General features: G+C 36.3%; 1 protein-coding gene and 1 pseudogene across 1 annotated transcript in view; both read left to right on the plus strand.

Annotated features, from left to right (window-relative positions):
• Positions 1–4,405, plus strand: part of LOC111536125 — a 5,260-nt pseudogene extending 855 nt beyond the window's left edge.
• Positions 1–22,526, plus strand: part of TEX11 (testis expressed 11) — a 131,119-nt gene that overhangs the window by 5,702 nt on the left and 102,891 nt on the right. The window contains exon 3 of the mRNA XM_026451789.1: positions 5,357–5,494. Coding sequence (XP_026307574.1) covers positions 5,357–5,494 — 138 coding nt within the window. The remainder of the gene's footprint in view (positions 1–5,356; positions 5,495–22,526) is intronic.

The raw sequence follows: 22,526 nt of genomic DNA on the forward strand, positions 1-22,526 counted from the left end.
GGAAGGAAGGAAGGAAGGAAGGAAGGAAGGAAGGAAGGAAGGAAGGAAGGAAGGAAGGAAAGTTGGTTTCCAGGGGCTGGGAGGAGGAGAAAATGTGGAGTTGTTTAATGAGTATAGAGTTTCAGTTTTACTAGATGGAAAAGTTCTGGAGATTGGTTGCAGATTAGTCAATTTTATGTTATGTGTTTTTTACCATAATAAAAATATGTTTTTAAAAAATGAAAGCAAAATAATCTTCCAGACATTTAAAAGCTGAAATAACTAATCACTCAAAGGTCTACATTACAAGGAAGTCCTCTGAGCAGAAGGAAACTTACACCAGATGGAAATATGAATCTATACAAATGAATAAAGAATACCAGAAATGGTATTATATGAGTAATAGATAAGATTTTTTCTTATTATTACAATCTCTTTAAAAGATAGTTTATTGCTTAAACAAGAGTAATAACATTGTATTCTGCAGTTTATAACCTGTAAAAGTAAGATGCATGACAAGAACATATAGGCCAAGAAGAGAGAAATGGAAGTATACCATAAGTGAGGTGTTGTAACATCACTTGAAGATAGATGATGATAAGTTAAACATATATACTATGTACCCTAAAACAACCATTAAAATAGCAAAATAAAGAGTTTTTTTAAATAAGATAAATCATAAAAGTATTCAAATAATCTAAAATAAGGCAGAAAAAGGAAGGAGTGATCAAAAAAGATGGCACAAATGGAAGAAAAATAGCAAGATGATAGATTTACATCTAAGCATATTAAAAAAAAACCACATTAAGTGAAAATTACCTCAAGACCCCAGTGAAAAGGCGGAGATTGTCAAACTGGATAAAAGAGCAAGACCCAAGTTTATGTACTGCTTAAAAGAAATGTACTTTAAATATAAAGATATGAATTGGTTATAAACAAAAACATCAGAAAAATATAGAGAGACAAGATTATTCTAAAATTTATATATAAAACAATGGAATGAAAATACACAAGACATATTATTAAAAAGTCAAAAAATAATAGATGCTGGCAAGGTTGTAGAGAAAAGGGAACACTTATACACTGTTGGTGGGAGTGTAAATTAGTTCAACCATTGTGGAAAGCAGTATGGCTATTTCTCAAATAACTAAAAGCAGAACTGCCATTCGACCCAGCAATCCCATTACTGGATATATACCCAGAGGAATATAAAGCATTCTATCATAAAGACACATACATGCAAATGTTCATTGCAGCACTATTCACGATAGCAAAGACATGGACTCAGCCTAAATGCCCATCAGTGACAGACTGAATAAAGAAAATGTGGTACATATACACCACAGAATATTATGCAGCCATAAAAAAGAAAAGATCATGTCTTTTGCAGGAACAACGATGGAGCTGGTAGCTATCGTCCTGAGAAAACTAGGACAGGATCAGAAAGCCAAATAATGCATGTTTTCACTTATAAGTGGGAGCTAAATGATAAGAACTTATGAACACAAAGAAGGAAACAACAGACACTGGTGTCTACTTGAGGGTGGAGGATGGGAGGAGGGAGAGGAGCAGAAAAGATAACTATTGGGTACTGGGCTTAATACCTGGGTGATGTAATAATATGTACAACAAACCCCTGTGACATGTTTTTACCTATGTAACAAACCTTCACATGTACCCCTAAACCTAAAATAAAAATTGTAAAAAGAAAATAGCCAAAACAGTCCTGAGAGAGAATAGAACAGAAAGAATTACCCTATTCAATTTCAACACTTTTAATATAGCTACAGTGATCTAGACTGTGTGGTATCATTAGAGAGACAGAACCATAGATCAATGGAACAGAATGGAAAACCAAAAAATAATCCCACACAAATACGCTCAACTGATTTTTGAGAAAAGCACAAAAGTAATTCAATGGAAAAAGATGGTGTTTTCAACTAATGGTGCTGGAGAAATTGGACATCCATAGAAAAAAAAAAACCTTGATCTTAACTTCACACTGTATACAAAAATTAAATACCTTACAAAATTAGATGTAAAATGTGCACCTATAAAACTTTTATAAAAATACATAGGAGAAAATCTTCAGGATCTAGGCTAGACAGAGAATTACTAGACTTGATTCAAAAGCATGATGCAAGTAGGGTGCAATGGCACATTCCTATAGTCCCAGCTACTTGGGAGGCTAAGGTGAAGGATTGCTTGAGCCCAGGAGTTTGAAGCCAGCCTGGACAACACAGAGAGACCTGGTTTTTAAAAAATAATAAATAAATAAAATTTTAAAACATGATGCATAAAAGGAAAAATTAATAAACTGGATTTCATGAAAATTAAAAGCTTTTGCTCTGTGAAAGGTCCTGTTCACTCTCAGGTCCTCACCTCCAAGATTGACAAAGAAAGGAGGAACAGCAGTTGTGCCAGAAAGGGCTATGGCCATGTGCAGCCTATTCCCTGCATGAACTGCACCTGATATGTGACTAAAGACAAGGCTTTTAGGAAGTTTATCATTCAAAATATAGTAGAAAGCCAAGTGTGGTGGCTCATGCATGTAATCCCAGTGCTTTGAGAGGCTGAGGCGGGAGGATTGCTCGAGCCTAGGAGTTTGGGACCAGCCTGGGCAATATAGAGGAACACCATCTCCACAAAAATAAAAAATTCAGCCTGGTGTGGTAGCATGCACCTGTAGTCCCAGCTACTCAGGAGGCTGAGGCAGGAGGATCCTTTGAGCCCAAGAGTTTAAGGCTGCAGTGAGCTGTGATCATGCCACTTCACTCCAGCCTGGGTCACAGAGCAAGATCCTGTCTCAAAAACTAAAAACAAAGAAAACAACAGAACATAGTAGAGGCCACAACTATCCGGGACATATCTGAAGCCAGTGTCTTTGATGTCTATGTGCTTCCGAAGCTGTTTGTGAAGCTACATTACTCCATGAGTTGCACCATTTGCAGCAAGGTAGTCCAGAATCAATCTTGTGAAGCCCGTAAGGACCAAACACCCCAACCCTGATTTAGACCTGTGGGTGCTGCCCACCAACCTCCACCAAAGTCTACATATGGAGCTGAGTCCTTAAGGACTGAAAAAAAGCTATCCTCTAAAGAAAATAAAGCGAAAATTATACTTAAAAAAAAAAAGAGATCCCGTTTAATGGATGAAAAAAGCTACAGACTGGGAGAAAAATTTTCATACCATGTGTACAATAACGGGCTAGTAGCTAAAACGAACTCTCTAAACTCAACACATAAAGAAAAACAACTCAAAAATTAGCAAAGGATATGAACAGACATTTCACCGAAGAGGGATATGTGCATGACAATGAGCACACACAAAAAAAGATGACTTATGAGTCATTAGGGAAATGCAAATGAAAACCCCAAGGAGATACCAATACATCATTCTTAGAATAACCAAATGGAAAAGATTAACCATACCAAATGCTGATGAAGATGTTGAGGAACTGTAACTTCGTGGTGGAAATATAAGATAGTACAAACAGTTTGGAAAATAGTTTGGCAGTTTTCTAAAATGTTAAACTTGCCCCTACCATGTGATCCAGCCATTTCAATCCTATGTATGTACTCAAGAGAAAAGGAAATATTTATCCATACAAAAACTTGCATGTAAAAGCTGATAGCAGCTTTATTTGTAATAGTTAAAAACTGGAAACAGCCAAATGTCCATCAACAAATGAGTGGATAAACAAACTGGTATATCCTTCAATGAAATACTACTCAGCAATGAAAAGAAATGAACTATTGATAGATGCAATAATGGGGATAAATCTAGAAACTGTTTTGCTGAGTGAAACGGGCCAGGCAAAAAAGTATTATTACATATTAGATGATTCAATTCTACAAAAGCCTATAAAATAAAAATTAATAGTTATAGAAAGCACATCCATAATTGCTTGGGGGATGAGAGATCAGAATGAGCTGGATTGAGGGATTACAAAGAAAACTTGTTTGTGATGGATATGTTCACTCCCTTGACTGTGTTGATGGTTTTAGCTATATATATATATAATTGTACAGTTTAAATATGCATAGCGTTTTGTGTGTCAATTGTATCTCAATAAAACTGTTTTCCAAAAAATGTTATGGTAGGTTTTATAGGAGAAAGATGTGAAGAGAAAAAAGGAAACAAAGTTTGAGAAACAAAGAATTAGACCCAAGAGAAGGAAAGAGAATCCCTTATAAGAGCATGTAGAGACCTAGGCCTTATGGTTAGGCACCGCAAGATAGAATGATACTCGTATTTTCTTTTAGAAAGCCTTTAATTTTTTACTTAATAGGTGAATAACTACTTCAGAATTCCCATTCTTCTATTGATTATTTTTCTTTCCTCTCATTTTTCAGTCTTGCTGAATAATTTTCTTAAAACATCCACTTCCAACACTGGAGAGGAATGTAGTCTTAGTTCTAATTGACTATTTCTAATATGACATATTTCTAATCTACTATGACTAATGTAACAGTCAAAGACAGTGTTTTACCTATTCAGGACAATTGTTTCTAGTTGAAGAGGGTGTTTTATTCTTTGAAGGTCCTCATGGCTCCTATTCTTAGTTGGAAAATATGAAGCTTCTTGATAGGGTACGAGGGAGTGATTTACCTTACCTTGGTTTATAAGCAGTCTCAGTCTTCTTAGATTAAGAAATAATTATCCAGGTTATTTCTATCAGATTTTCCCTAGCCAGCTTCTTACCATTGAAAATTTTAAAGTTACTCAAGAGAAAAAAGTACTTTTGTATAAAAATACAGCAGAATCAATTACAATAGTAAAAACCCTGCAAATTCACTAACTAGCTAACATTAAGAAAATCATTATATATTTGATTAAATGTTATGTATCTCTTAAAATTGATTACTGTGAAGACTACGTAGCAACATAGATTAATATGTACAAAACAAAATTAAATGGAAAGTATAGTACATGAAGTTCTATATAAGCTATGATTACAACTAGGTAAATATACAAAAGAATAAAGTTAAAATTGAACATAGATAAATGAAAATAGCTACATTAACACGGTGAATTATGGGTGTTCTCTTTCAAAATTTTTATCGTTGTTGTTTTAATAACTTTTAAAATGTATTTTAAGTTTTCTGGGGTGGTTCACTACACTCTTAGAGTCTTCATCCTATGCGTGAAATTTCTAATGTGTAGGAAAAAGAAAGAATATCGATTGCCACTTTATCTAAAACTTACGTTGACAAAGACTGATAATAAAATGCACTTAGAACCCAGTATAAAGGATATTGTGTTTTGGTTGCCTAAAAAAGAAACCAACAGCATCTTTTATTTGTTTCTAGAGGTGACTTGGGAAAGATAGGGTAGCAACATCGCTGTGATTTTGTTGTTTCTTTTTAAACTTTAGGTACAAAATTACGCTGATGCTCTACAATGGTACTATTATTCTCTGAGGTTTTATTCACCTGATGAAATGGATCTGGAGTTCGCCAAGCTGCAGAGGAACATGGCTTGCTGTTACCTGAATTTGCAACAATTTGATAAGGTCCTTTGATTTATCTATTTTCAGAGGTAGCAAATGTTCTTATGTGCAGTGGCAGAGAGATAGATGCCCTGCTGTGACTTCTTGGCTGTTAGTTTAGGATGTTTGAGAGTTCCCTCATATAGAACAAGGTCAAATTGACATTTTCTTGATTTTCACACTGAAAACATTGAGTGAAACTTCCCAAAGAAAGAGAGACTTTGGAATACCATTAATTCCATTACTTACCCTTTATTTTTCACACCCTATTCTGAAAGGTAATATACCATTGGAACTCATGAACAAAGTTATCTGCTACTAACCATCTGTAATATTGTCCTTTGCAGCAAACTAAATTTTGAAGTACACATTTTTGTCAAGCATTCATTGAGACCAAATACTTGGATGAAGTGGCCATTCTTTCACTTTCTAGGTTATCTCTTGCCTTTCCAACCACCCTAGAAAATGTTCTTTAACTGATTTCTTACCAGGACAAAATTCTAGAAGGTAAAGAAGATAAAAGCTTGTTTAAAGATAGAAAGTAAATACTTTCCAAAGCAATTAGGACATTTCTTCCTTTGGGTATCATAGGGTATGCACATAATGAGGAGTATTGGCTCTTGGAAGGACAAAGAGCTGGAAAGACAAGTGTGGACCCAAATGAAATATAAAGGTTTTTGTTGCCTTTCAAGTTTTAATGACAGGTCTAACCTTTGTTCACCTAGTTGATTAAGGGTAATGATTCCAGATGTTTTCTTTGAAGGTTTATTTTTGAAGGGTTGTTTATCTGAGTTAAATACTTTAGATTTTCTTTCAAGAAAATATTTGCTATTTAGTTTATATGTTATAAATTAACAGCCCTGGAAGAGAACTTGAAATGTTGCTTAATTCATCATAGTGTTGCACAGGCTAGCATTTAACTGTTTCAGAAAATAGTTACCCACAGTTTAAGATCTAAAAGGAAGATGATCATGTAGATTTTGTTACCTAATTCCGCACAGGACAGCACTATTTCAGAAAGGTAGTTGCCTACTGTTTACTTAAAGACCAATAAAGAAGGCAATCACAGAGCTTTTATAACTTCCATGATTTATGACACAGTGAGCCAGGCAGCTTGGGAAGGACCTATATCTGGATGTAGACATGCTAGTTGGGGAATGGTTGCATTTACAGGCCAAGGGAGGATATCTAATCAGCCAGTCAGGAAAGAAAGAACACAGTACCAGACATTGTGCTAGGCTCTGAGGTTACAGAGACGAACAAGGTATAGTTGCCTTCAACTCACCCAAGCAGCTGACATCATGGTATCCTAATGGGCAGATAAGCAGAGCATGGCAATGAGAGAAATCTAAATGTTGGAAATATTCTCTAAGTCAGGCACACAGGTGGTTGGCATCACATAAATATAACAGCAGGGAACAGGGTTTCAATCACAGAGATTTGGACTCTGAGACAGTACACAAATCTTTGAGGATTGGGAGTGTGTGCAGACATACTAGAAAGAGCAAAGTAGATCTCCAAATCTAAAAGGACCAGGATATGAGGCTGTTTTTAAGAGCATAGCCCCTGCATAGAGCCAAACAGGGAAGCAGTGACCAGAAGAGGAATACAAGTTGACTAGATACAGTTTTCTGAGACTTGAGGCAATGCTACTTACATCTCTTCTAATGTCAAGTTTGGTCCTAGAGCCTAGTATAGGGCTGAGTTTATAATTGGAAATTCAAGTGGTATTAATAGTGAGGTTAGGAAGAATAGGAGAACAGTAAACCAGGCGTATTTTAATGGTGTGTACTCAATATGTAACTGTATCATTTATGGCCAGATTAGTGGTGAAGCCAAAGGATATTTTGATTATGTTCAAGGTAACTTTGTTGATTACTGTCAGTATATTTCTCCATTTCATCCTTCTTGTCTTGAATTTAGCAGACATTGATTGGATACCCTCCATATGCAATGAATATCCTCTTATGCACTAGGACAGAGAGAAAGGTGAAAAAAATACACAGTCTATCATATTTTAATAATCCCACCTCACCAGTGTCTGACCTTTGTTAACTTTCATTGTCTTTCTTCACTCCTTCCTTTGAGCTACTTGAGCTTTTTGGGAAAATTTATGAAACCATGTTTACTGGATCTGCTAAAATTTCATGTTTTTTCAGCTAGGTAGTCAATACTGACTCTTGTTGAGTTTTTATCACATTCCCCACAGTGGTAATTCCAAAACATCTTTTTCTGCCTTAAGCACCCATGCTTTCTCCTTTGTTGCAGCAAAAGACCTTATAGTGTAATTTGCTGAGCTTGTAGCCACTGACATGAACTTCATCAGTTTCTCACCTCTTCACCCATCCTTTTTTTTTTTTTTTTTGAGACGGAGTCTTGCTCTGTCGCCCGGGCTGGAGTGCAGTGGCCGGATCTCAGCTCACTGCAAGCTCCGCCTCCCAGGTTTACGCCATTCTCCTGCCTCAGCCTCCAGAGTAGCTGGGACTACAGGCGCCCGCCACCTCGCCCGGCTAGTTTTTTGTATTTTTAGTAGAGACGGGGTTTCACCGTGTTAGCCAGGATGGTCTCGATCTCCTGACCTCGTGATCCACCCGTCTCAGCCTCCCAAAGTGCTGGGATTACAGGCTTGAGCCACCGCGCCCGGCTCACCCATCCTTTCTTTTCTCTTACCTACGAGAAAGAAGTAACTTTGTCTGGGGACCTTACTCTACAGATCTCAACCCTAGCTGTTTAATAATTCTCTATCATTCTCTACTGCTTCTTTTGTTTTCTTTCTTTTTTTTTTTTTTTTGTTTTTTTGTTTTTTGAGACGGAGTCTCACTCTTGTTGCCTAGGCTGGCGTGCAATGGTGCTATCACAGCTCACTGCAACCTCCGCCTCCTGAGCTCAAGTGATTCTCCTGTCTCAGCCTCCCGAGTAGCTGGGATTACAGGCATGGGCCACCATGCCTGGCTAATTTTTTGTATTTTTAGTAGAGACAGGGTTTCACCATGTTGGCCAGGCTGGTCTCGAACTCCTGACCTCATGATCTGCCTGCCTCGGTCTCCCAAAGTGCTGGGATTACAGGCGTGAGCCACCACGCCCGGCCTACTGTTTCTTTCTCCTGTCAATATAATTACCTTGAAGTCTTCTTTATCCAAAAACCTTCCTTCAACTTTGTAATCCTCCTCAAACTTCAGTTCTGTATCCTTTTTGTTGCCAAACTTTCTAATCCAAAAGTACTGTCTATATTTTTTAGTGTTCATTCGTTAAAAAATATTTATTTATTGTCTCCTATGTGTTAAGTACTGTTGTAGGCATTGGGGATATAGTAATGAATAAAATATATAAAAACCTTTATCCACATGGACAAATACTGCTGTCCCCATTATTTTTCACTGGGAGAGGCAAACAATAAAAAGATAAATAAGTATTATGTTATATTATAGGGGTCAACAAACTTTCTGTAAAGAACCACAGTAAATATTTCAGGTTTTGCAAGCCATACAGTCTGTGTTCAAACTAATCAACTCTGTTGTTGTGCCTTGAAAGTAGCGATAGACCGTATGTAATCAAATTGGTATGGCTGTGTTCCAATAAAATTATATTTTGGAATACTGAAATTTGAATTTCATGTAATTTTCATGTGTCATAAAATATGATTCTTTTGATTTAGTTCAGTCACTTAAAATGTAAAATTGTTCTTAACTTATGAACTGTACAAAAAATATGGTGGGCCAGATTTTGCCCAAAGGCTATAGTTTGTTGACTCCTGGTATATTAAATATTGATAAGTGCTAAGGAGAAAACTAAGCAGGAAAGGGTGACATTAAATGTTTTGGAGGAGGGTGAATGGTTGAAATTTTAGATAGGGTGGTCGGGGAAGTCCTCACTGAGAAGATTGTTTTTAAGTAGAGACCTGAGGAAAAAGAGCATTCCAGACGGAGGGAATAACAACTGCAAAGGCCCTAGGGTATTTAAAGAATGGCAAAGAGACCACTGTGGCTGGAGCGGAGGGAACATTAGGGCAATTAGGAGATGTGATCAGGGAAGTAGTGGTGTCTTAGTCTGTTTCGTGTTGGTATAATAGAATACCTAAGACTGAGTAATTTATAAAGAAAATAGGTTTATTTAAGCTCATGATTCTGCAGGCTGGGAAGTTCAAGGGCTATGGTGCTGGCATTTGCTTCGCTTCTGGTGAGGGCTTTTGTGCTGGATCAAAACATAGCAGAAAGTCAAAGGGAAGTAGACTCATGTCAGGAGACATAATCCAAGGGGCTTCCTGGCTTTATAACAACCTACTTTCATGGAAACTGTTTCTGTTTTATTTCCTTGTATACTATGTTTGTCCTCAACTGGAGTACTTGCTGCTTCCTAGCCATGATCTATGTTTTCTACCTCAGTATCTTTTTTCATGCTTCTTGATTGCAAATTACCTCTTTCCTGCATACCTAAAAATTCCCTTTTCAAAGCCTAGCTTAAAATTCCCTTTTTCAAAGCCTAACTCTTAATGACATTCTTAGCTTCCTGAGGAAATTTCCTTGTCTTGCCTTTCCTCCAAGACTTTGTAACAGTTCTGTTTATCCCCAGATACTTACTTTCTGCATTATATTTTAGTTATTTCTATACCTCTCTTAGTCATCTATTGGACTGTCAGTCACCTCCTTGAGGATAGAGACCATATCTTATCTTTATTTGCCCTTGTACCCAGCATAGTGCCTAATGCATAGTAGATGCTCATTACATTAAAAATAGTTTTAGAGACTCAATAAATACCTGTCAATCAACTTCCTCTGATAAAGGAATTCCATTTCCTTATGCTATTTCTGTCCTTGCTACTATGCATAATTGGAAATTAATAGTGATTAAGATCTGTGAGTGCTCTTTGATTATCAGAACTGAATGAGATTGTATTATTAAAAATCATCCCACTATAACTTTCTCCAGCTCAGCTCTTTTCTCTTTTGAGGGTGAGGAGAACACATTTTATTTTGATTTAAAATGAAATATTGAATCATAGGTCAGAAGTTAATTTGGGCAGGCAGGCCAAAGGAGTTGGGAAATAGATTCCTCTGAACTTTTAGTAGATTAGGTTACAGATTCATTAGCTCACACAATTGGCAACATCTTTTTGAGATAACAATGCTAATTATAGATCATTTCTTTGGTTTGTTTTCTAAATTGTATAAATACAAATTTTTAAATTGCTATTATCCATTCAGATATCTTCAGTACTTTGCATGAGACAATATTAAACAATGTCGTTTCATAGATATCGACTCTACCTTTGAGGTGTTTGTAGTGCCTTAAGCCCAGTAGCATGATTTTGCTATATTATTTTTGAGGATTTAAAAATGTTTGGTTTGTGCAAGTCATAGGCTTGAATGGATTAAGGATGAGGGAAATGAACTTGGGTTCTAAATACAGAAGCAATTTATCACACCTTGGGATTTTGCTGCAAACCATAATAAAACCTTAATGTTAGTTGATAGATAGATAATGACTTGTTTTGGTGATAATCTGTGTAAGTTAATGGGAATGCACAATCGGGTACTCTTTAACTCAATACAGAAGTCCCATCCTCAGCTTGCAACTGCAGTTTAGGTACATGAATGTCATTAGTACTACTCTAGTTTGATAAAACTGAACTACACTCTCAAACCACAGAATGGCCATAAGACTTACAACAGCCACAAAGATGAGACTATTCATAGAATATGTGACTTAAAGTGAAGACAGTTATGTCTCATGTGCTGATTATATATTTTTTCTCTTTACCATATAAAGTTCGAAAAATCATGCCCTTCTATTATAGGACCAAAAATGAGCTTGGGACCAGCAGGCATAAACTAGTGATATTCACTAGATGGCACTGTGGCCTCTGTACTTCATCAGCTTGTGCTTGACTGATTCTGAGTTTTGTTTTGTAATTCTTAGGTAGATGTACCTTTCCCACAAATGCATCTATATGGATGTAAAAAAAAAAAAAAAAGCACTAAAGAAACATCAGATGAAGGTCAGCTGTGACTCATTTGATACAGCTATACTGTAAAAATACCCTAATTGAGATTTCAAGTCAACGAATATTGAATGTCTAATCTGTGCCAAGCACTATAGAATAAGTAGAAGACATGATCTATTCTGTAAGTGAGCCTAAAATATTAATGCAGAAACAATATTTACATATATAAAATAATTAGAAAACAATAAAATACTGTTCAATCACTCATCATTGTGTGGTATATACCAGATGAACTTAGAATAGGACTATATAGATGAGGACATTTGTGAATATTGATTGCATGTACATATGAGTGAAGCTGAAAAGAGTAACTGATTTGTTAGAAGATAGAGTCAGATCTTAAGGGACCTTAATAGGTTGAAATGATGAGCCTATTCTAGCAAGACCAAGACAAACAGGAAACAACAAAACATCCTCTAATTGGATCCCCAAAACCAATTGTACAAGAACAAAATAGATAAAATACGGCTTTAACACCAGCATATGTGAATCACTTGTACATTTGATTGACTATAAGCACTGCATAAGCCAAAAATACTAAGTTTACTCAAATTAGGTTGAATCCATAGAGATTTAATGTATAGAAGGAGAAAAAGTGGCAATTACCCTCTATTCTGCTCTGGTTAGAATATATCTGAAGTACAGATTCAATCAAACACAGACTGAAAATATTCAGAAAAAAACAATTTAAAAAATAGCAATACAACATAGAAAATAATGCAAATATAAAACAATACAGTGTAACAACTATTTACAGAACATTTACATTGTATTAGGTGTAAGTAATCTAGAGATTATTTAAAGTATACAAAAGGATGTGTGTAGGTTATATGCAACTACTATAAGGAACTTGAGGATCTGCAGGTTGTGATATCTGAGGGTGTCCTGGAACCAATCCTCTACAGATACCAGGGAACAACTCTTGACTTACTCTTGACAGCTCTTGACTTACAAGGGTTCGATTTAGGATTTATCAATCTTATGATAGTATGAAAGCAATACTCATTCAATAAGCTCCTCAAGTTACCATGGGGTTATGTCTAGATAAATCCATCTTAAGTTGAAAATGCACTTCCTACTTAGGATATTTTCAGTTTACCATGGGTTTATCAGGATGTAACCCCATCATGAGTTGAGGAGCATCTCTATTGTATTGGATTGAGGGGCACCACTTCTGAAGGAGGATATTGACAAACCCAAGTGTGCCAAGAGGAAGGCACTCAGGATGGTGAGAGCACTAAACACCATCTTATATGAAGAACAGTTAAAGGAAGTGAGGATGTTAAACTTGGGAAATGGAAGATTTAGGAGAACATGATAGCTTTTTTCTAATGTTTGAGTGGCTGTCAGGGAGTAAAGAAATTAAATTTATTTCATGAGTGTTTCCATGGTTGAGACCTACAAAGAGTGAGATTTTGGATTATCATAAGGAAACCCTTTCTAATGATTTGACATACCAAAACACTGAAATGGATTTTCTTAAAATAGAGTGAATTCTCTCTTCTTGAATATATTTAAGTAAAGACTGAATGACTTGGTATAAATGTTATAGAGGAGATTCAAGCATCAGAAGAATTTTTTGACTAAGAGAACATTGAGGTATCTTCTGCCCACATTTTTCTAAAATATCAGTATAATCTGATAAAATTTATTATAGTCAAAGAGGATTTTGTGGGGGACTAGGCTCATTAATCACTGAATTTTAAAACTAAAGGAACCCTTACAAGTCATTACTAATTTATTTTAAAATGAATTTATAAAAATATAATTTACATACAAAAATGCATTCACTTTAGGTATAGTTCGATGATTTTGACAAATTTATACCCCAAATTTACCTACTACCATGGTCTAGATATAGAAGACTTCCATTATCCTGAGAGATTTCCTTGTGTTCCTTCTCAGTCAATCCTCACCTCCACTCCCAGCCCCAGGCAATGACTGGCATGCTTTCCATCACTGTAGGTTAGATTTATCTTTCGTAGAGTTTCATATAAATGGAATTACATGGTATGTACTTCACCTGTTTTTAAAATCTGGCTTCTTTCACTAATTTTAGAAGTTTAGAGAATCACCCTTGTTGTTGAATATATCGATAGTTTTTTTTTTATTGCTGAGTAGTAGTCCATTGTGTGGATATACCACAATTTGTTTATCTGTTCATCTGCTAATGGGTATTTTCATTGTTTTCAGTTTGAGGCTATTATGAATAAAGCTACTATGAACATTGAAGTACAGGTCTTTGTGTGGGTATTTGTTTTGGTTTCTCTTTGGAGAAACCAAAGTTTCTAGAAATGAAATTGCTGGATCATATGATAAGTGCATTTTTAAGTTTATAAGAAACTGTCAAGCTGTTTTCCAAAGCAGCTGTACCATTATACATACCTACCAGCATACCAGCAATGAATGAGAATGCCACATCCTTGTCAACATATGGCATGTCCAATCTTTTAAGTTTCAACTGTTCTACTAGATATGTTATGGGTTTTAATTTAATGAAATCAAATTTATTATATTTTTCTTTTATGGTTTATGTCTTATTGTGTCTTATTTAAGAAATCTCTGCTTACATCAAAATGGCAAAAAATTCTTCTATGCTTCCTTCTAAAAATTCTATACTTTTAGCTTTTGTGTTTAGGTCTGTGATCTATCTTGAATAAAGTAAGTGTGTGTGTGTGTGTGTGTGTGTGTGTGAGAAATAGATCAAGTTTCATTTTTTTTTCCATATAGACATCATGTTGTTCAAGCACCAGTATTGAAAGACTATCCTCTCTCCATTGAATTGCCTTGGCACTTTTGTCAAAAATCAATTGGTCATAAGTGTTTGAATCTGTTTCTGGACTGTATTATATTTCATTGGTTCTAGATATCTATTCTTATGCTAACACCTCATTCTCTTGATCATTGTAGTTTTATAGTAAGTAGAAAACTTAAGCTGTGTAAATCCTTAACTTTGTTCCTTTTTGGAATCATTTTGACTATTCTAGATTATCTACATTTTCATTTAAATGTTAAAATTAGCTTGTCAACTTCTACAAAAATGCCTGCTGGTATTTCGATTGAGATTGCATTGAATTTATAGATCAATTTGGAGACAGTTAACAACTTAACAGTATTAGTAAGTATTCCAATCCATTAATACAGAGTAGATCTCTACTTATTTAGGTCTTCCTTAATTTCTCTCATCAGTATTTTGTGGTTTTCAAGCATAAAAATCTTGTATATATTTTGTTAACTTTATCCTAAAGAATTTATGTTTTTGATGATATTGCAAATGATCTTGGTCTATTAATTTCAATTTCCAGTTTTTCATTGCTAACATATAGAAATTCAATTGATTTTTTTCAATTGTGGTAAAATACATATATAACATAAAATTTACCACTGAAAGTGATTTACAGTTAACCATTTTAAGTATACAGTTCAGTGGCATTAAGTACAGGCACATTGTTTTAAAACCACCACCACCATCTGTCTTCAGAACTCTTTTTATCTTGCAAAACTGAAACACTATACCCTTTAAATAAAAATTCCCCATTTCCCCTCCCCCTAGTCCCTGGAAACTACCGTTCTATGCTCTGTCTCTATGATCTTGACTATTGTAGGTACTTAATGTAAATTGGATCATGTAGTATTTGTTCTTTTGTGACTGGCTTAGCAAATTGTCCTCAAGGTTCATCCATGTTGCAACATGTGTCAGGATTTCCTTCTTTTTTAAGGCTGAATAATATTTCATTGTATGTATATACAGTTACGTGCCACATAACATTTTAGTCAATGATGGAACACATATACAACAGTAGTCCCATAAGATTATAATGGAGATGAAAAATTCCTGTCACCCAGTACTTACTATACTATACTTTTATTGCTATTTTGTTTTATTTTATTTTATTTTTTGAAACGGAGTCTCAGTGGTACAATCTCAGCTCACTGCAACCTTCACCTCCTGAATTCAAGTGATTCTCCTGCTTCAGCCTCCCAAGTAGCTGGGATCGCAGGCGTGTACCACCACACCCGGATACTTTTTGTATTTTTAGTAGAGATGGGATTTCACCATGTTGGCCAGGCTGGTCTTGAACTCCTGACCTCAGGTGATCCTCCCATCTTGGCCTCCCAAAGTGTTGGGATTACAGGTGTAAGCCACCACGCCCAGCCTTTTATTGCTATTTTAGAGCACATAAAACAAAATTAACTATAAAACAGCCTCAGACAGGTCCTTCAGGAAGTATTCCAGAAGAAGGCATTATCATAGTAAGTGACAGTTCCATGCATGTTATTGCCCCTGAGGACTTTCCAGTGGGACAAGATGTGGAGGTAGAAGACAGTGACACTGATGATCCTAACCCTGTGTAGGTCTAGGCTAATGTGTTTGCTCATGTCTTAGTTTTTAACAAAAAAGTTTGAAAGGTCAAAAAAGATTTTAAAATGTTAAAAATCAAAAATCTTATAGAATAAGGATATAAAAAGGAAATATTTTTGTATAACTGCACAATGTTTGTATTTTAAGCTCGGTGTTATTACAAAATACTCAAAAAGTTTTGTAAATATTAAAAAGTTTATAAAGTTAATGTAAATGACGAGTTAATGGGTGCAGCACACAAACATGGCGCATGTATACATATGTATCAAACCTGCACGTTGTGCACGTACCCTAGAACATAAAGTATAATTAAAATAAATAAATAAATAAAGTTACAGTAAACTACATTATTGAAGAAAGAAAAATATCATTTTATAAATTGAGCATAGCCTAAGTATACAGTGTTTATAAAGTCTATAGTAGTATACAGTAATATCCTAGGCCTTCACATTCACTCACCACTCACTGACTTACCCAGAGCAACTTCCAGTCCTACAAGCTCCATTCATGTAAGTACCCTATACAGGTGTACCACTTTTTATCTTTTATACCCTATATGTACTGTACTTTTTCTAGTTTTAGATATGTTTGGATATACAAATACTTACCATTAAAATTGCCTACAGTATTCAGTACAGTCACATGCTATAGAGATTTGTAGCCTAGGAGCAATGGGCTATACCATATAGTCGTGTATAGTAGGCTATACCATCCAAGTTTGTGTAAGTACACTATGGTGTTTGCACAAAGATGAAATTGCCTAATGGCACATTTCTCAGAATGTACCCCTGTTGTTAAGTGACACATGACTGTACCACATTTTGTTTATCCATTCATCTATTCATTGGACAGTTGGGTTGCTTTGACATTTTGGCTATTATGAGTAAATACTTCCATGAACATAGATATTACAAGTATCTTTTTGAGTTCCTGCTTTCAGTTTTTTTTTTTAGTATTTACCTAATAATATAATCGTTGGGTCATATGGTAATTCTATGTTTAACATTTTGAACGATCATCATACTTTTTTCCACAATGGTTGTACCATTTTACATTCCCACCAGTAATGCACAAGTATTCCAATTTCTCCACATCCTGGTCAAACACTTACTATTTGTAAGTTTTTTGACAAAAGCCATCCTCATGGGTTTGAAGTGTTCTCTTATTGTGTTTTTGATTTGCATTTCCCTAATGACCAGTGATGTTGAACATATTTTCATGTGCTTATTGGCCATTTGTGTATCTTCTTTGGAGAAACGCCTATTGAAGTCCTTTGCCCATTTTTAATTGGGGTTTGTATTTTATAGTGGTTGAGTTGTAGGAATTATTTATATATTTCAGATATTAACCCCTTACCAAAATATGACTAGCAAATATGTTTTCGCATTCTGTGGGTTGTCTTTTTCTTAGTGTCTTTTGAAGAGTAGTAGATTTTTAAAAATTTTTGATGAGGCCCATTTATCTGATTTTTCTTTTGTCGACTGTGCTTTGGGTGTCATATCCAAATCATTTCCAAATCCAATGTCATGAAGATTTTCATATGTGTTTTCTTCTAAGACTTGTGTAGTTTTACCTCTTATGTTTACACCTTTAATCCATGTTGAGTTAATTTTTATGTGTAATATAAGGTAAAGATCCAATTTCTTTCTTTTGCATGTGGATATCCTGGTTTCCCAGCACCATTTGTTGAAAAGACTGTCCTTTTCCCATTGAATAGTTTGGGAACCCTTGTCAAAAACCATTTCACCATATATGTGAGGGTTTATTTCTGGGCTCTGTATTACATTCCATTGGTCTATATGTCAGTCCTTATCCCAGTACTATACTGTTTTGATTACTATATCTTCATAGCTAAGTCTTGAAATCAGGATCCCTTGAAACTTCATATGAATTTTAGGATGGGTTTTTGTATTTATGAAAAAAAAATGCCCTTGGAATTGTCACAGGGATTACATTGAATCTGTAGATCACTTTGAGTATCTTCATTTTTTAGTGTTTATCTTTTACTGTGGTAAAATATACATTATCTTCATCCCTTCTTAACTTCAAATTTTTTCTTCTTTTTGACTTTTAGTCTCTTTTGGCATTATTGGCTGTATTTATTTACTTTTGACTTTCTTCTTGTTAGTCTTCATTTCTGAAATTACTCTTTTACTTCTATATTTTCCTTAGCTCTACCACCTCATTTCTGAGTTTTTCTAATTATTTCTATGGTTTTGTTTGTTTATTTGAGACTGAATCTCGCTCTGTTGCCCAGGCTGGAGTGCAGTGGTGCTATCTCGGCTCACTGCAACCTCCGCCTCCCAGGTTCAAGCAATTCTCCTCCCTCAGCCTCCCGAGTAGCTGGGATTACAGGCACCCACCATCATGCCTGGCTAATTTTTGTATTTTTGTAGAGACGAGGTTTCACCATGTTGGCCAGGCTGGCCAGGCAGAGCTCCTGACCTCAGGTGATCCGCCCTCCTCAGCCTCCCAAAGTGTTGGGATTGCAGGTGTGAGTCACCATGCTCCGCCTCTAATTCTTATTTATGTTGATCTTTCATATCTTGTATCATTTTTAAATGTGTTTAGCTCATTTTGAAATAGTTATGATTTTGACCTTTTTTTTAGCACATTTTTGTGACATGCTTTCATTTTCTGTGGGGATACTTTGCTGCTGCTGCTTTTTTATTTATATATTTTACGACTTTTTAGAGTATTTACCTTAAAGCTTTACCGTTTCTCATTTTGATGTGAAATTAGTTTTCCTTAACTTATAAAAAGGTAGACATTTAGAAATTGTTACTACTTCGCAGAGCTCCCTTTCTTGTTTTCGGTTTGGTTTGGTTTGTTAGTGTTTAAAAATAAGGCAACTTTTTTTCTGAGATTTCCTGGCTCTGCTTCTCCCTGTCTTTTGGTATACACCCACACTGTCCAATGTGATAGCAATGAGGCATGTGTGGCTATGTACATTTAAATTTAAATTAATTAAAATTGAATAAAGTTATAAAAATTTATTTCTTCAATTGCAGTAGCCACATTTCAAGTGCTAAATAGCCATGTGTAACTAATGACCATTCTATTGAATAGCACAAATATAGAACATTTCCACCATCACAGAACTCTGTTGGACAACACTGATCTATACCTTTTCTTTCATCTTTGTTGTCACTGTCCTGTTCAGTTTTTTATTGTACTCTCCACAGTTTCTCCTTAGTGTGGAGCCTGTCTCAGAGGGGAGCTCTAGTGGGTAAGCTTTAAGGGTTCAGATGATCCTCTCACCTCAGCTTCCCAAAGTGCTGGGATCACAGGCATGAGCCACCACGCCCAGCCTCATATGGCATATATATATATATATATATATATATATATATATATATATATACACACACACACACACAGCTACCTTTGCTAAAGTCTCTTAATAATTGTAATAATTTGCTTATAAATTCTTCTGGGTTGTCTGCATATCCAATTATATAAATTGACAATTGTGTTTCTTCTTTTTCAATATGCTTTATATATTTCTTGTCTTATTTTGTCTAATAATTCAACTACTATGTTGAATTAAAGTGGTGTTTCAGATTTAAAAGGTAAAGCTACCATAAATTGCCATTAAGTGTGATGTTTGCTTTAGGGTTTTTTTTGTGTTGTTGTTGTATAGATACAGTATTAGTTCCCTAGGGATGCTATAACAAAGTACTACAAATTGGGTGGCTTAAAACAGAGAAATGTATACACTTATAATTCTGGAGGCTGGAAGTCCAAAATCAAGGTGTCGATAAAGCTATGCTCTCTCTGAAGACTTTAGCAGAGGATTCTTCCTAGACTCTAATGTTTGCCAGTAATCCTTAACTTGTAGGTTCATCACTCCAATTTCTGCCTCTGTCATTGCATGGTGTTATTGCTGTATCTTCTGTCTTCATATGGTGTTCAACTATCTGTGTCTGTGTCCAAATTTCCCTCTTCTTATAAGGACACCAGTCATTGGATTAAAGCTCATCTTATCCATTATGACCTCATCTTAACTTGACTATATCTACAAAGACCTAATTTCTAAATTAGGTTGCATTCTGAGGCTCTTTGATGGGCACGAATTTTGGAGGGGACAATATTCAACCCGGTACAGATAACGTACATCAGATTTGGGAAGTCCTCATCTATGGCTCATTTGTTAAGAGGTTTTATGTTTTGTTTTGTTGGGATGATCATATGATTTTTTTTTCTCCTTTATGTCGCTAATGTGTTGAATTATATTGATGGAGTTATTTATTTATATTTTATTTAATTTTTTTCTGAGATTTGCTCTGTCAGTCTGGCTGGAGTGCAGTGGCACAATCTCAGCTCACTGCAACCTCTGCCTCCCGGGTTGAAGCGATTCTCCTGCCTCAGCCTCATGAATAGCCAGGACTACAGACACGCACCACCATGCCCAGCAAATTTTTGTGTTTTTAGTAGAAATGGGGTTTCATCATTTTGGCCAGGCTGGTCTCGAACTCCTGACCTCAGGCGTTCCGCCTCCCAAAGTGCTGGCATTACAGGTGTGAGCCAGTGCGCTCGGCCAGTTTTTGGTTTAAGCCAACCTTTCAATCCTGGAGAAAACTCAGTCATGATGTTATTCTTTTCCTACTTTACTTGGTTTGGTTTGTAAATATTTTGTTTAGGATATTTGCATTTCTCTTTGTGAGTGAAATTGGTCTCTAATTTTTATTTTTCATGTTTGTCCTTATTCGGTTTTTATATGAAGGTCATGCCAATTTTATTAAAAAGTTGCAGAGCATTCCTTTCGCTGTTCTCTAGAAAAGTTTGTAAATCTTGAGTCATTTCTTCCCTAAAATGTAAAGCTATCTGGATAGTGATACCAGTAAGATGGAGTAGGAAGCCCTGAATGCCCCTTCCCTCAACAAGCATACTGATTCAGCAATAATTCATGGACAAATTCTCTTTATGAGAAATCCAGAAACTGATCAAAAGACTCCTGCTCTCTGGGTAAATGTAAAACCGGACTCACCAAAGCCTGCATGGAGATTCAGGAAACTCTCTTACTAGAATCCCTACTCCTGGGCACAACATATGATCAGAAAGAGACCCTTTAGCTCCCAACTTCAACCATGGGAGAGAGAAAATTGGTTCATGTGTACAGAACTCCAACTTTTCTGAGGGGACTCACCAGAGGACTGGCTTCTGTCCTGCCAGTGTTGGAGCTCTCACAGGCCTGGCACAGTCTAGCCACCTGGAGGAAAATAGATATAGCAGCTTGGACTGGTCGACATCATGCTTCTCTGCCCTAGGCAGCACAGAGTGAGCAGATTAAAAATTCCAGCTCTCAGCTTCCCTCTGTGGAGAGAAAGAACTGATCTGGGGAGAGGAAGAGTATTCAATGCCCCAGCTTCTCTGGGGTTACCCCAAGATTTGGCATCTATCTTGCTAGTCTTGAAGCTCTGACAGGTTTAGCATAGTATAGCTGGCTGGGGAGAACGAAGACAGTGGCTTGGGCTGGTAAATACCATAGTTCCTACCCCCCAGCTCATTACAGAGTGAACACACAAAAACCACAGCTGCCCTGCTTCTTTGTCAGGAGGGAAAGAGTTGATCCAGGCATCTAACACCATTACTTTTTCCATGGGCTACCGAAATGACTGGCCTCTGACTTGCCTATCCCAAAGTGGTGACAGGACCTGGCATTATCTAGCCATTTGGAGGCAAGTGAGAGCAGAGATGGAGATTTTTTTTTTTTCTTTTTTTGAAACAGAGTCTTGCTTTGTCGCCTAGGCTGGAGGGCAGTGGCACAATCTCGGCTCACTGCAACCTTCACCTCCTGGGCTCAAGCGATTCTCTTGCTTCAGCCTCCTGAATAGCCAGGACTACAGGCATGCACCACCACGCCCAGCTAATTTTTTTTTATTATTAGTAGAGACGGGATTTTACTATATTGGCCAGGCTGTTCTCAAACTCCTGACCTCAAGTGATCCACCCACCTTGGCCGCCCAAAGTGCTGGGATTACAGGCGTGAGCCACCGCGCCTGGCCAGAGGTGGAGATTTTAGCTGGCAGTCACCATAGACCTCCCTCTCCTAAGTTCAGCGCAGAGCAAGTAGACAAAAATCTCCAGCTCTCAGCTTCTCCCTGGGGAAGAGAAAGAGTTGGACAAAGTGTCTAACCATCCAACTTTGCTGGGAATCACCCATGGAACCGGCTTCAGTATGACTTGTCCCAGTGCACTGATGTGACCAGGCATACCTTACATGCCTAGGGGCTGAAAAGAACAAAGCAAGCAGGCTGGACTAGCATGAAGGTTTGAGAGACCCCCAGAATCTCTGACTGTGTTGATTGGTGGGGGTCTTTTCCTGTACAAGGAAATCATGAAGCCTAGGAGAGGTGGCTACTTCATCTAATGTGGAGATACCAACACAGAGACTTAATGGAAAATGAAAAATTCGTGTTCTCTGGAGAACACTAATACATGTAATATTTTTATTATTATACAATTCAAAATGTTTTCCAATTTCCCCTGTGATTTTTTCTTTGACTCATGAATGATGTAAAAATGTTATTTCTGAATTTTGAAACCTATGGGGATTTTCTCGGCATTTTTAGAGTAACTTATTTAGTAATTGATTTCTAGCTTAATTACAATATTGTAATTGATTTTAGACTGAAATAAGTTGAGATTTGCTTAATGATTAGGTAAATGGTCAGTTTTTGTAAATATTC

The sequence above is a fragment of the Piliocolobus tephrosceles genome, chromosome 12 (genome assembly GCF_002776525.5).
Source record: "Piliocolobus tephrosceles isolate RC106 chromosome 12, ASM277652v3, whole genome shotgun sequence".
Taxonomy (NCBI): Eukaryota; Metazoa; Chordata; class Mammalia; order Primates; family Cercopithecidae; genus Piliocolobus; species Piliocolobus tephrosceles.